At 29.1% G+C, this 14,958-nt stretch overlaps 1 protein-coding gene across 7 annotated transcripts in view; it reads left to right on the forward strand.

The window, feature by feature from the left end:
• The window catches only part of LOC136985988 (axotactin-like), a 219,451-nt gene that overhangs the window by 122,753 nt on the left and 81,740 nt on the right, over positions 1-14,958 (forward strand). For all 7 annotated transcript variants that reach the window (XR_010882413.1, XR_010882412.1, XM_067283415.1 and 4 more), the window contains 4 exons: positions 640-782; positions 1,411-1,665; positions 7,270-7,422; positions 12,123-12,299. Coding sequence is in view for 5 of the 7 variants with exons in the window: in XM_067283415.1 (XP_067139516.1) it covers positions 640-782; positions 1,411-1,665; positions 7,270-7,422; positions 12,123-12,299 (728 nt within the window). In the remaining 2 variants the exon portion in view is untranslated. The remainder of the gene's footprint in view (positions 1-639; positions 783-1,410; positions 1,666-7,269; positions 7,423-12,122; positions 12,300-14,958) is intronic.

Here is a 14,958-nt window from a genome sequence, read left to right on the forward strand (position 1 = left end):
CTCTTCAGGCAAAACATAGCTGGCTGTGTGCCATGGTGGAGTTGTACATAGGCTGTGGGCATAGGAGTCATTCCCAGTCAGTGCTGTGATTAACTACATAAGGTTATATCCAGATTTAAATACATCTGGAAGCAAAGGCTTACTTGGGTCCAGGTGGCACAACTGGCAAGTGCATTACACAGCAAGCAGAGGTTGCATGTTCAGGCCCCACCCCAGATGAATTCTTTTCTTCCAGATGGTTCTAAATTATTTAATAAATTATATTATTATATTAGTTAAGAGATGGTGCCAAACATCTTACCTCTAGTAGCAAATTACTTAGTATTAATCATTAAATTAGCGATGTTATAACCCAATTATTTAGGCGATCATTTATTGATGTTTATGTACATATCAGTGTAACTATATCAAAACATTGTGAAAATATATGATATAGTTACTTTCATCCATGAAGATCAATTGAATTTTGAATGATTATAACACTTCCATTCACTCATGTCTTCAATTACCTAAAAAGTTTTCTTCATACAAAATTTTAATATTTCTAAGTTTAGTTCAACAGTTTATTGAACTGTTATTTAAATTTCATTTTATGATAATTTTTTAGTAATATTCAATTTGATTTGTACTTTATATCAGAACATTTGAAATTGAACAAGGATGTTTAAATTCTTGTTTTTCTAATCCCTGTAAAAATGGAGCTACTTGTCATGAACTGTGGGGATCATTTCGATGTGAATGTGTCAATGAAATAGCTTATTCTGGAAAATTCTGTGAAAATAGTAAGTGAAATGCATTTTATATACAGTCAAACCTGTTTTTATGCGGTCTTTTTTTGTGTGATTTTTTAATGCAATTTTTTATTTGTGCGGGTTTTTTTGTGCGATTTTTTTATTTGTGCGGTATAGTTGGCGACTAGTCTCGTGCGATTTGTCATGTCTCATGTTGACTTATTATAGCTAAATAAACTTATTATAGCATAAATGAACTTATTATAGTAATATTATTGCATGAATATGCGAAAAATGAAATAATTTATTTTTTAAGTCAACAAAACACCACCTGGACAAAAATATGTAAAACAGACGATAGACGAGACAATGCAGTCAAGTGCTGACATCTGTTGTCAATAAATTCTATTTTGTATGGTTTTGAGTTATTTTCTATGTGAGACTTTTTTTATGCGGTCCCTATTGACCGCATAAAAAAAATATTTTTTAATTGTGTTGCGAAAACTATTTTTTATAGCCACTCGTGAAGTTTCGTGCGATTTTTTTTTTTTTTTTTTTTTTTTTAATGCGGTCCCTATCCACCGCATAAAAACAGGTTTGACTGTATATAGAATAGACAGAGTGAATATTTTATTAATATTTGAAAGTAATTTTAATAAATATTTTATTTTGTTTATAGACATTAATGAAAACAGTGTCACATTTTTGAACAATAATTCATTTTATCATCTGATGGGAGAAAATAAATACAGACATCCAATTTTAAATGAAAATATTATTTTGAACTTTTTTACATTTGAAGATGATGCTCTGCTTTTATATGCTTTTGATCATCTGAATAATTTTGTTCAGCTTCACTGGGAAAATGGGAAAAGAGTAGTATTTACATTCAATTCCCTCCAGACTATAGTCCAAGTTTATGTAGATGTTTCAGGTAAAACTTTATACCTTTAATTCTTTATCTTCTTTAGCGGTATCACTAGAGTTGGTGTCACCCGGTGTGGTAACTCATGGTGTCACCTCTACGTGTACTGTTCATACCAAATTGTACAGAAATCTTAGTGTTTTGTATGTACTGTTGTTACTCATAAATCATAATTCCCATATATTACTGAATATAATGGCAATAACATAAACAACTTGGCAAAAGTAAAATTGTATCTTTAAATTACATTATCACGTACACAACCTACACATATTTAAGGATACATCTGTTTTTATTTAACTATTATATATATAAAGTATTTTTATATTATTTATTGCAGTTTTGTAATAATGACATCTTTGACCAGAGTGCAGTTAGAAGGTTTAAAAATGTAAATTAGTGTACAGTTTTAGCAATATAGGTATATTGGAACACATAAGTTGGCTTACATAAAATGTTTTTGTTGTTATAATTAGCTACAGGGATAGTATTATTAAAAAAATATTAATTTGCTGCTGTTACACTGCACAAAAATTTTATAGTGTTATTTTGGTGTCACCTGGTACAGTCCACACTCCCATGACCTCTAGTGATGCCATTGCTTTCTTTTATAATAATAAATTACTTGTTATAACCAAATGACAAATTTTGTTATTTTAAATTGTTAACTCATATAGCTTAAAATTTAATATTAATTTTTATTACAATGAAGACTTCATTTTTTTGAAAGTTTCTAATAAATTTATATAAATTTGTCAAATTATTTAAATAAAGGAATCAAATAGAATACAGAAAAGCAGAAGGAAAGAGAGATATCTTATATCAAAGAAGTTAGAAGATTTATTATAGAGGAATCAAAACTTCTTGAGAAGTTGTCAGCCTACATGAAGAAATAGAAATTCTGAAATCACTATGATAAGATTGTTTTTAGTAAACATAGCATTAAGACTTTAGATAATATGCAGTAGCAGATTTATCATGACTTTTGTAGTACTAGCATACTGTCTTCTTTAGGGAGTACTAAAGAAAATTTAAGACACAACAGAGTGAGTAATCATGGAAATGCAAAAGAAGATTGGTGTAACAACATATTTGAGAATAAATAAATTCTGTTTATGAATTCCATGACATAGGTAATTTAGTATTTTTCAGGTTTGTATATGCACAATGGACAATATTCAGAGAAAAGTGAGAAAAGGTATGTAAAAGTTAGATGAAAGTCAGGTATATTCAACGATAGCTTCTGGTAGACACCCTGTATGTTCCCATTAACCACCATGACAAACAGATAGTTCAGGAATGCAGGTTTCCTGAGATTTAGTTATTGTGAAGATGAGAGAAAATTATCAGTAACAAAAATAGTTTAAGTTTAAGGTTTTTTACTATAATGAAACAGAAAATAAAACGTTCCTTACATTTTTTTACTTTAAAGTTCAGAAGATCAGGATAATTCATTGGTATTACCTGGTAGAAAAGATTGAAGGGAAGAGTGAGCATGAAGAGAAAATATAAAAGACAATAGGAAAGATGGTGAATGGGGAGTGTTTTATGGTATCTACATCACATTTGTTAGTAGAAACTACAGCACCTAAACATAAAAAACATTACAATAAGTACTGTACATACATAAAGACATGGTATTTACATAGGATGACGCATATGGGTTTTAATTATAATACCAAGTAAAATGAAGAGAAATACATAATAAAAAGATTTTATTTAACTGTGTTATATATGTAAAGTTTAAAATATTTTTGTATTCTTTTATTGCAATTTTTGTGGTCTGATATTGCAGGATCAATGGCTCAGTGTTCACATGATACCTGAAAAACTAGGTGTAAACCATGAAACAATCCATCAGATATTGACAGTTGACTTAGGGAAGTGCAAGATCTGTTCCAGGTTTGTATCTTATGCACCCACAGCAGAACAAAAGCAGGAAAGACCGGATGCATGCAATAATTTTTTTGACACATGTGACTATGATCCTGTATTTTTGAGGTTGATAGTAACAGGAGATGAAGACCAGATATTTTCAATATGACCCAGCAATGAAAAGACAAAGCAAGGAATGGAGATGTACTGGATGTCTCAAGAATGCTGGTTTGCAAAATCAAAGATGAAAACTTCACTCATTGCCTTTTTTGATAAAGATGACTTGATCCACAATGAATTCATCCAGAAGGGTAAATTGTAAATGGCAAACTCTATAGAGAAATTTTACACTGATGGCTGCTTTGCATTAAAGGTGTGCATTTTACAAAGACTGGACATTGGTTTCATCTCTATGACAATGCACAGCCTGATATGGCTGCTGTAGTGAAGGAGTTTCTGATTATGCATGGAATTGTTGACCTGAATCATCTGCCTTACTCAGCTGATTTGGCTCCAGCGAACTTTTGTTTTGTTTCCACAATTGAAGTTGTTAATGAAGGGACAGACATTCAGGCAAACATGACATTCACCTTGAAGGCAATACTGAAACAAGGTTTTTTTTTTAAGCTTCCAGTATTTATACGAACGTTGTCAAAAGTGCATTGTACCACAAGGTGATTACTTTGAACTCCAGTAAAGTTTTGTTTTCCTTATGCAATGATTCTTGTTTATTGGTCATTCATTGAACTTTATTGTCACACCTTGTATGACTGTTACTCCTGAATAAGATATTTTTAGAACATTAAATATAGTAATTCCAATATTTATTTGTTTATCTATTTTTATTTATTAAATAACATAAATTTATTTTCTTTAGTTTTATGTAGCTTTTTAATTATAACTTAGTGTGCTATTCTATTGGTAATGTAGAATGGATGGCCAATTTTTTTTGCTGTGATTGACTTTTATTATATTCAAACTATTTGTGATCTACTGCTAGGCAAAAATGACATTATTACATAATATAAGTTTATAGTAACATCTTTACCAGATGTGATGTACTACTCTATTTACAGTATAAACAAGTATTTGTGTTTTCTCTCATCCATAATTTAATATTGAAAGTAATTTAATAGGATTTTTTAATTCATTAAAAATAAAAGCACTATGAAATTGTTAATAGAAAAGACTGTTGCAATCAATCAAATTTTTTCAAGATTGACTTGTAAATTCCAATTGAATGATGACTACTGTAAACACATGTACTTGTGTGAATTTTGCAAATGTAGTACACAAAGAAACTGGAATAAGTTTTTACAACAGGATCTTTTATTCACGTATATAGATACAGGAAGGATTGTGGGATGCCAGCTATAATAGCTCTATCCCCGACACAGGTATATATTAGTACAGAACCCGACAAAAAAAATAATGACATAATCTTCAGGTCTCGTGACAACTATTCCGATACATAAATAACTCTCTTACTAAGGGTGATTACAAATATATGTAGACCTTACTTCTAAACTTATAATTAATTATAACTAATGCAGAATGATAGAAGAATTTAGGACAATAAAATAACGGATAGGAGAAGAAAAAAAGGAAATGGGTACCCAACTATTTCGGCGCTAATGCGATGGAGGTGCATATAACGGTACATATAACGGTGTATATGACGGATCTCTTCTTAATGACGAAAAAACAGTCAATATATTCACTAAACATAAAGTCCTCCTTGTCTTCCTCCACGTGGTCTCGAAGACATATACAGGAGCTCTCCTTTTCTCGTCTTTCCTCCTTCAGCTCTTCTTCAAAAGTGTCTCCTTTGTCTTAGTTCTACCCCTGAGGGCTGCGTACAGTCCCATTGTCCATAATGGGGTCGTCTATTGTTGAGCCGTTAAGCACCGGTCGGGGAAGGATTCCAGGAAGTAAAGATAATAGGAATAGGAAAGAGAAGGAAAAATATATTCTAAGATAAAATAAAATATAACTATACATTACACAAATGGCATCTAGCCACACTTGTATATTAGCTGCCCTGCAAGATTGTAGCTGCTGGTTATTATCAAAACAGTCTTGAACTAATGTGATCACAATAACTGGTGACTGTTGTATTTATGGAGAATGATTAACATTTTTCATAAACTTAAAGAAGAACATCTCTTAGAATAGTTTTAGAACAGTTTTTGTTTAATCCTGCTGTTTTCATTTTCCAAAACAACAGCAATAATCAATTTTATTATGCTAAAACAAATTGTTTTCATATTTTGCTTTTGCTAATGAATGTCTGTTTGAACAAAGCATAGTTTTCTACAGTGAATAAGATGGACTCTTGAATCCATATCATTGGATATTATTGACATTAAAATTATTTTTTATTAATTTTTTCTGAGTTAATTTTAGTTTAATGAAAAATATACTGGTAATAATAATGTCATTTGATAAATAAAACAAAAATGAAGTAATACAATAAAAGAAAATTGTTGCCTGTTAGGCATTTGTCTAAAGGGAATTTTTTCCAGAACAAATAGAAACCAAACAAATTGTTTTACTAGAGAACTTTATTTCATTGGGGTGCCACTCATTACAAAATGCATTTTAGATGTTTGCTCATCAGTTGCACAGGCATTTATATTCTTAGTTTGATGTTCTTTTTCATTTTTTGTTTCATTTGTTTTATAATTATATCTGTAATAAAGTATAATAGGAAAACAATGTTTTAATGTTTCAGATGATACATATCAGGATAAACCCCATACCATTATCACACATTTGATGGCTGCTCTAGAAATGCAGGATATATGATGGAGTAAATTATACAAAGGTTTTATTTCTGTTTTACTGATTTCCTGCAGGATATGTATGTACCTTTGTGAGTATTAAAATTACCACTATCTTTGAAGTTTTGTATGGACAAAACACAACTTTATGGCACAATAACTGCAAAATGGTTTAAACGCACCAAAAATGACCTATACATTCATTCATAATCAGTGCAAAAACTGTTCAAGAAGTAATTTTCTCAGTTTTTGGCCATAGTACATAATCTAAAGTCCAACATAGATATTCACAAAGTACAAGGGCTTCATCCTGCTTAAAAAGAAGTATTAGGGCAGCACCCTGGCATAATTACAGCACTGGTAAATTACTTACAGTCTATCTAAAGTGGTTTGACCTCTCCTATAGAGAGAGATTTTATTCCATTCACTGTATGTATATGTATATAAGTTTTATTATCTATACTATGTTTAAAGTATAGTTTTAATGTTTTAAATATTGTTTTTTAATGCATTGTAATCTAGTCACTGTAAAACAAAAGATTTATATCTCAATAAAAGATTTTTTTTTTTAATATTCTGGGTACAGAACTCTCCTTATAACAAGAACTGTATTGTTTGACTTTTGGACATTTTTGGATTTTTGTACACATTTTTAGAATATCATTATGTCCAAAAGGTAAAGATTGCCTACATATTTTTAAACTTTAATTTATCTTCATGTTGTTTGTTCTACATTGCAATTTTAGCAATCTGGACACCCTGTGGATCTGTTTGATATGTTTTGCAGTTTTTTCAAAAAGTTTATTACTATTAAGAATAGTCTATAATCATATTTAAGAATAATTATTATAAACATAATTATATTTTTAAAGTGTACAATTTTTCTTACGAGATGTATATTTAATAAATAATAAAATTTATTGTTACTAAAATTTTATATAAAATATTTTTTCAGTTATTTATAAAGGTAAACCAATACAAATAAGTGTCGAAAGAAATGCAAATATGACTACTCTGAATGTAAATGGAAAGAAAGCAATTGTCAGTTCACCAATTAAATTTTTGCAACATTATCATCAACACCCATGGATAGAAAATATTAATTTAGGTACTGTATGTATAAAATTGCTGTATTCTTTTCTTTCTTCTTAGAAATTCTTTATTTAAAATTGTAATAGTTTTCATATTTGTGAGGAGTACAAATGATAACATTGTTACCAAATTTTAATGTAAATAAAAGTAAAATTCAGTATATTTCATATTATTATATATCCAAATTAAATGTTTTTTTATCCATAATTTATATCTTAGAATTTTTAATAGTTTTTTTACTGAGAAATGAAGTTACAAATAATTATAAAATATTCTTTCAATTAAAATTAAAGACTGTCTTTCAAAATACCATTTATTCACTTTCACTGTTCTAGAATGGACTTTTGACAATTAACTTTTCTTTGTTGGCTACTTGGTCACCTAATTAAAAAATTTTTTTTTTAAAGTAATGAAAAAATATAATAATAATAATAATAACAACAACTTTATTGTATTAAGGGAACCTTGTTACAGGGAGGTTAGATAAGACAATAAATAAATAATTGGCATGTAAGTAATGAAAAAATATTTAATTAAAAACAAACAATTTTTAAAATTATAACTGGTAAAAATCATGGAACAGTAAAAGTGAGTAAATGGTAACTGTATTTTGACAGACTTTGTCTTCAGTTTTAATTTTTAAACTTAATTACTATTTGGTGATAGAAACTGAAAAAAAAAAAAAATATTCTGTTCTATCTTATTTTTGGAAGAACATTTATTAAAATCTTCAATGTTTTTAATGAACATTTTGCATTCAATGAGTTACCATCAGACAAAAATACAAACAATAAATGAGATAAAATTTTGAAGGATGATAAAAAGATTTTGTTAAAAAAACAAATAAAGTTTTAGGCATATATTTTTTAAAAGCAAAGATAATGTATTTAGTATTTCTAGTTTAGAACTTAACCATTAGAAACAAATACATAACTTATTCTAGGGTTTCCTAAAAACCATAGCTAGGGTTCTGCTTGGGATCAAAATTTGATAATGTAAATAAAAAAAATCAATGTCTTTATCAGTAAAAAAATTTATATTTAAAACAAAAACTTGCAACCTGCTTATCTGTTAAACAGATTGTAAGTTTTTGTTTTAACCCTCCGTGAGTCGCACGGGTCTTACAGACCCGGCGCGAACTTTAGTTAAAATTTTTTAATATTGAATATTTTCCAAAAAATCTGAAAAAATTAATATTCTTCTAACTTTCTAACCCGATTACCATGCTGTTAAATTTTTTTGAATAGCAACGCTCATTTTTGAGAAAAAAAATACTTTGGGTCTGTCAGACCCATGCGACTCATGATGGGGGTAAAAAAAGACCGTTTAATTTGTCGCCGTTGCCGATAGCGAGTGTCGCAATAACTTTATCGCGTTTAAGTTGTCGCGCGGTGTTTATTAAATCCTATCATATCGTTATTTATTTGTATATTTATATTTTTGTTTTTTTTGTTATAATATTGTTTTTAAAAGTAATGTCTAATTAATTTTTAATTATTTTAATTATTTTTTATTCTTTTCATATAATTTTTATTTATCACTTTTATAATTAATTTATGATTATTCCTCGTTTATTAGGCGATGCAAGTTGGCTTTTTTTCACTTTTACTAAGTAATCAGAAACTTGTGAAAACAGTCTAGCTATAAAATTCCGGGAAATATCCTGCCTCCTCGGAAATGATCTTGGTAATCGAATTTACACAATCGCTATAAATTCTTTTGTTTTAATCGCGTTATGAGCTATAAATTGCTAATTAAATGTTCGACAGTGTTCAGATGAGTAAACATTAAGAAATTAGATATATGGAAAATAATTACAACTACGCGACAATCATATCGCATAGCTATAATTATTCTATAATCTAATAATCCAGATTAATCTGATAAAAATATTTTTAATTATAATCTGCTTTTATTATTTATTCATTTTTCATCGCGGCACAACAAAACAAACCTAAAAAGTTAGCCCGATCTACATAACAAGTAATTATGAATGAAATCGCTGCGTTTGATCGCGTAGCGACTGTTTTGTCGCGCGATACACAAAGCGCGACAAAAAAACTCAAAACTAAATTATGATAATACAAATTGTGAAAATTATAAAATTTTTGATAATTGCATTTTGATAACATTCAGATATTGATATGGATGCCTTTTTAAAGTTTTATTATGTGAATATTTTATATTATAAAAAAAACAAATTACAGAATCGAGAACATGTCATTAATTGCCGAATTTTTGATGGTCCTCTCATTATTTTTTCGATTGATTCATTTCGTGCAGAGAAAACATTTATATCTAAACTATCAACAAAGAATTTTGATAGATTGAATAATATTTTGACCGATGTCAATTTTTGAATTAGGTGATCGAGTTAAGCCTAACACACGACTATATCACATTAAAAATTAAAAATAAAATTCATGTGTAAAAATCTAACAGAACTATCTGTTAAATCTTGAAGAAGACATTCTAATGAGTAAAACAAAATAAAACAGTTGTCAATTAGTCGATTTGAAACCCAGAAAAAAGCATTTTTTAATAGAGCCATAAAACAATTAATGTTTATTGACTCTCGCGATAGGGGGTAACGCGAGGTCTATTATAAAAATTTTTAGCAGTAGTACTGAATTTCTACTGACTTCACACGAATGAGTGATCTTTCTTCCCCATTTGCAAACAAACCCGATGATTATCGGTGAAACGTCAGATAACTTACAGCGAGTTGAAATTTGATATGTTTATTATTTTGTGTTTTTTTCATCAAATTACGTAAAAATAAATATTGAAAAGACAATTTTGTCAATACAAAAGTAATTTATACTACTAAATAGAAAACAAAGCGTAGAATTTAACGGAAAAATTGTAGTTCTTCTACGCCATAGAAAAATTTATTAATTTCAAAATAAAAATGGCGGGTCTGACAGACCCATGCGACCTAAGTAAGAGAACTTTCACTGATAAGATGTGGGTTTTGTTATACTATTATCAATGGTAAATAATAAATGTTTTTGATACTAAAATTTTATATGAAATATTTATACTTTTGCATACTTCCATTTGCTGTCCAATTGATCATATGAACACTAGTATAGTTAATTTCTAAAATAGCAATAATTTCCTGCCTATACTGCATGAATTAATTGTTAAAAACCTTTGAACTTCAATAGTGAGGCTGCCATGTATAATCTGTGGCAATTTTTTCACCATCATCAAAAAATGGCTCTAGAATTATTTCTGACATAACTGTTGTTGGATAAGTTATCGTTTTTGTCTGGCAGATGCAAAATGCAACGCTCACAGATCCATATACTTCCACTTTTGAATAGAATACAGCGTTATTTTTACATGTCTCTTGGTTCTCTTATGAACATTTCCAAGTCAATTATTGTTTAAAAGCTTTTAAGTTTTTTTTAAGATATTTTAGCTTACATGATTGAGATATTTCAATAAGTGTTTCTATTAACCCCCTAATGTACCATCCCAAGATAACTGAGACTTTGAGATTTTATTTTAGAATATCATTTGAGTTGGGGTTGCTGGCACTGGTGGTTGGTGGTTGGTGGTTGCTGGCACTGATGGTTGGTGGTTTGTGCAGAGAGACAAAGATATTGGCATAAAAGTTATTTTCGGGGGAGTTTGTGATATGGATAAATTGGTTAAAGTAAAAGATAATGAAGTTCAGATTAACGAAAAAGAAAAAAAGATTATTTTTAAGAAAAGTGCGATGTTACTGAGGATACCACCTGGAGAAACATTTGAGATCTTGTTCCACTAGAAGTGCCATTAAAGGTAAAGATAATAGGAAGAATTTCAATCAGGAACTGTTTCTAGAAAAAATAAGAGAGATGTTATGTGAAATGAAAGAAGCAATACAATAAAAATAGATTCATAATTACTTATGGTGAAAGAGTTGTGGTGGCCAGAAATACAAAATTTCAACTGGCAACACTGTCCAAAAACAGAGTTGGTTGGTAGCATTTGTTCTCAGTATGCAAATTCACTCTATTGCCTATGTGTCACCTGAGGGTGAGAATGTACTGTACAATACAACTGCTCTGGGTTTCTGTACTGTACAATACACTGACTCTGGAATGTACTGTACAATACAACTGACCTGTGACAAAACTTTATTATAATAATAAAGTTTTGTCACAGGTCTTGTGGTAGTGGAGTCTGATTTAAACTTGAATCTCATACACACGATCTGCAGATGTGTTCAACTCCCAAGTTTTAGTATTTAGAAGAAGATTGATAGAATCGAATGCCAAAGAGTCTTTCAGAGAAATGAATGAAAAAATTAATATGTTGACTGAGAAAATTAAATTAGAAACAGAACATGAACACAGACACAAGTGAAATGATGTACATATTATTATTGGTTTAACTAAAAGACTTAATACACTCAAAAATAATTTAAGAAAGAGAAGTTTAGTAGTTTAATTGGTTGTCTTCAGGGCATGAAGATTGAAGATGAACTGTATGATAATATAACACTTACCTCTAGTACCAAATAGAGGTAAGTGTTAGATTCCATCTCTTATTAAATTTAATAAGTAATGACACCTAACGCTTACCTCTAGTACCAAATTACTTAATAGTTAATCACGATTAATTACAGCAATTGTTTGGTTTAGCATGATATTAGTTTAAATTTGAAAAAAATTTCTTTTGCCGAAATGAGTCAATAAGATGAATATTTTTGTTCTCTTTCAGAAAAAGTTAAGCCAATAAGAGGAACTTTTTCCACAATTCCACATTATGAAATTTTTATTGGTGGAGTGAATGAAGGAATAATTTCTCATATACCTGGATTAATTGGTTGTCTTCAGGGCATGAAGATTGGAGATGAACTGTATGATTTGAAAGGACAATTGTTCAATTTAAGTCAAGGTAAATATTACATAATTGTCATTAGTAAATTTGATTTTAATATTGTAAGAAATGAATAAAGAATATACAGTAAGACCCCGCTTAACACGGGGGATGTGTTCCTAGATGACGAGCACTAAACGAAACAGCGTTAAACGGGGTCATCTTAACATGTAAATAAGGGGGATACATGAAACAGAGAATAGGAAAATTTATCAGTTTTTTTTTATTTTATTTTGTAACATTTATTGTTAAATACTTTTTTATTACATTAATTATAGACTTATTTATTGCTAATATTGAAATTTATTCATAAAACAAAATAATTCATTTTTTTCCCCATTCGTGAAAATAAAAAAAAAAGTTTGAGTAAAGAAGTTATGTTTGTGATGAGGAAGGTTCTTCCTCATTTGACATCTTTTGTTTCTTTGTGAAGAAGTCATCTAACGTCATTTGCCTTTTCCTGTTTCGTTCAGCAAGCCGTTGTCGATAGCAAGACATCGCATCCATGACACTTCGTCTTGCCTTTGAACTTCTATCAAAATTGAAATCATTTTGTATAGACTGATCTATTATTTCTGTTATACTGGCTAAACTTTTTTTAGAAAATTTGTTGAAAGTTTCTTTTGTTCCTCATCTTCAGAAACACTAATTTCGTCATCTTCATGCACCTGTTGTTCTACTGATTCTTTAAGATCGTTGTTGGAAAAACTTTCTCCAGTTGTAACTTGCAATAATTCTTCAATATCCTGCACATTTATATTATTTAACCCTGTTTCATTAGCTAGCTTGACAATTTTGTCAACATTAACAATGGATTCTCTTGTTTCAACATCCTTGCTTAGCTCTGGCCATACAATCTTCCATACTCCTTTCAAAACATTTCTCAGTCACCTCATTCCAGGAAAGATTGATGTTGTCTACAGCATCTATGATATTATAGTTTTTTCCAAAAATCTCTAATGGATTGTTTATCTGCTCCATCTGTTTTATCAATCAGTTGTCGGAATGTCTGCCGCAGATAATAAGCTTTAAAATTTGATATTACTCCTTGATCCCAACACTGCGTGCAATCTCGGGTAATTCCAATACTACCGCGTAATATCGAAACAGTGTTAAGCGGGATCTTACTGTAACTGTATTATGTTATTTTAATATGGTATGTACTGATTATTGTAATTTCAAATGATGATATTAGTTGTACTTGATTGCTTCTTGTTCTCGTTTTAATTGTTAGGAGTAAGCATGAGATTCCTTGAGAGAATGAATCACACAGAAATATACAATGAAGATAGGTATACAGACTTTATTAATTCTGGAGGATATGCATTTCAGATTATATGTCCCTCATTGGTTTTTTTTATTTTATATAAATCTGGTTATAAAAACATTACAAAATTTAAGTTATAGTTAAAAATATATAAAAAGTTATAATGAACACAATATTACCTGGATGACAAAAGTTACGTGTGTGTTATGGTTTAATAGTGGCAACTGGATTTTAATGTACTGTATAATAAAATATTTATGTGAATTGTAAATTAAGTAAACTATAATGAGTTTTAAATAAAAGTATTAATAAAATGTATACTTGTACATTATAAAAGGGGGAGTATGATAAAATGCTATAAAAAACGAAATACCTGTAAATTTAAAAGGAGAGGGTAAAATAAAATACTATTAAAAGTGTAAAACATAAAAAGTTGGTAAAGGGAACTTTGTATATTTAAAAGAAGTAAAACCTACATCTTAAAGAAACCTAATAATAATAATCATTCTCTTTAGCATAAATGGAAAATTAGTGGTAACCGCAGACTATTTTACTTATATCATATAACTAAAGCACTATTATAAAAAAAATGTAAAAATCATTATGTTAACTATTTTAATAAAATTAAGAATAAATACATCAGAGAATGACAAATGATGTGAGTCTAAAAGAAAAGAAAAGGAAGAAGAAATAGAAAAATTATAAGGGTTATGGATATATTATGAGAAAAGGGAGAAATTTATGTTGGTAGTAAAATCATGAAAATGTAGACTTGCAGAATGCAAGAGGAAAACAGAAGAGAATATTAAAGAAAGTTATGACCTTAAATAGTAGGTGTGTGTGAGAGATGGGACAATATAAAGGTGTCCTTTTAAATATAGCAACTTCATATGGAAATGAGGTTGCTATTTTTAATAAATAAATTATAAAAAATAAAAGTTGTATTTTACAGACATTTTGAGTAGATAAGATAGAAATAAGTTATTGTGTCTTTTATGTTTTTTATTTGTGATATTGTCTTTATTAACTCTTAGTTTAGTGAAAGTTGAACCTAAAAACTTGAATATACAGAACAAATTTAATAAAAAATTATTTTAAGAATTTGTCTTTGCTATATTATTTAAATTATAGAGATATTTAAAGAAAGTAATGGGAGGGGAAAAAAAAATATATATTATTTTTATTTATATATAAAAATAATATATATTTCTTTTTTCTCCCTGTGTGTGTATATATATACAGTAGAGTCCTGCTAGTCCGAAACACCACTAATCCGAACATGTTTCAGTTGGCAGAGAGAGAATTTTCTCTAACAAGAGGTCCACTTAGGGGTGTTACCCTTTCTCTTTCCTGAGTGAATCACATGAATAAGGCTTCATCAAGCTTGTCAAACATTGAGGGCCTTGCTGT

The sequence above is a fragment of the Centruroides vittatus genome, unplaced genomic scaffold, assembly GCF_030686945.1.
Source record: "Centruroides vittatus isolate TY-2023 unplaced genomic scaffold, ASM3068694v2 contig_986, whole genome shotgun sequence".
Lineage (NCBI taxonomy): Eukaryota > Metazoa > Arthropoda > Arachnida > Scorpiones > Buthidae > Centruroides > Centruroides vittatus.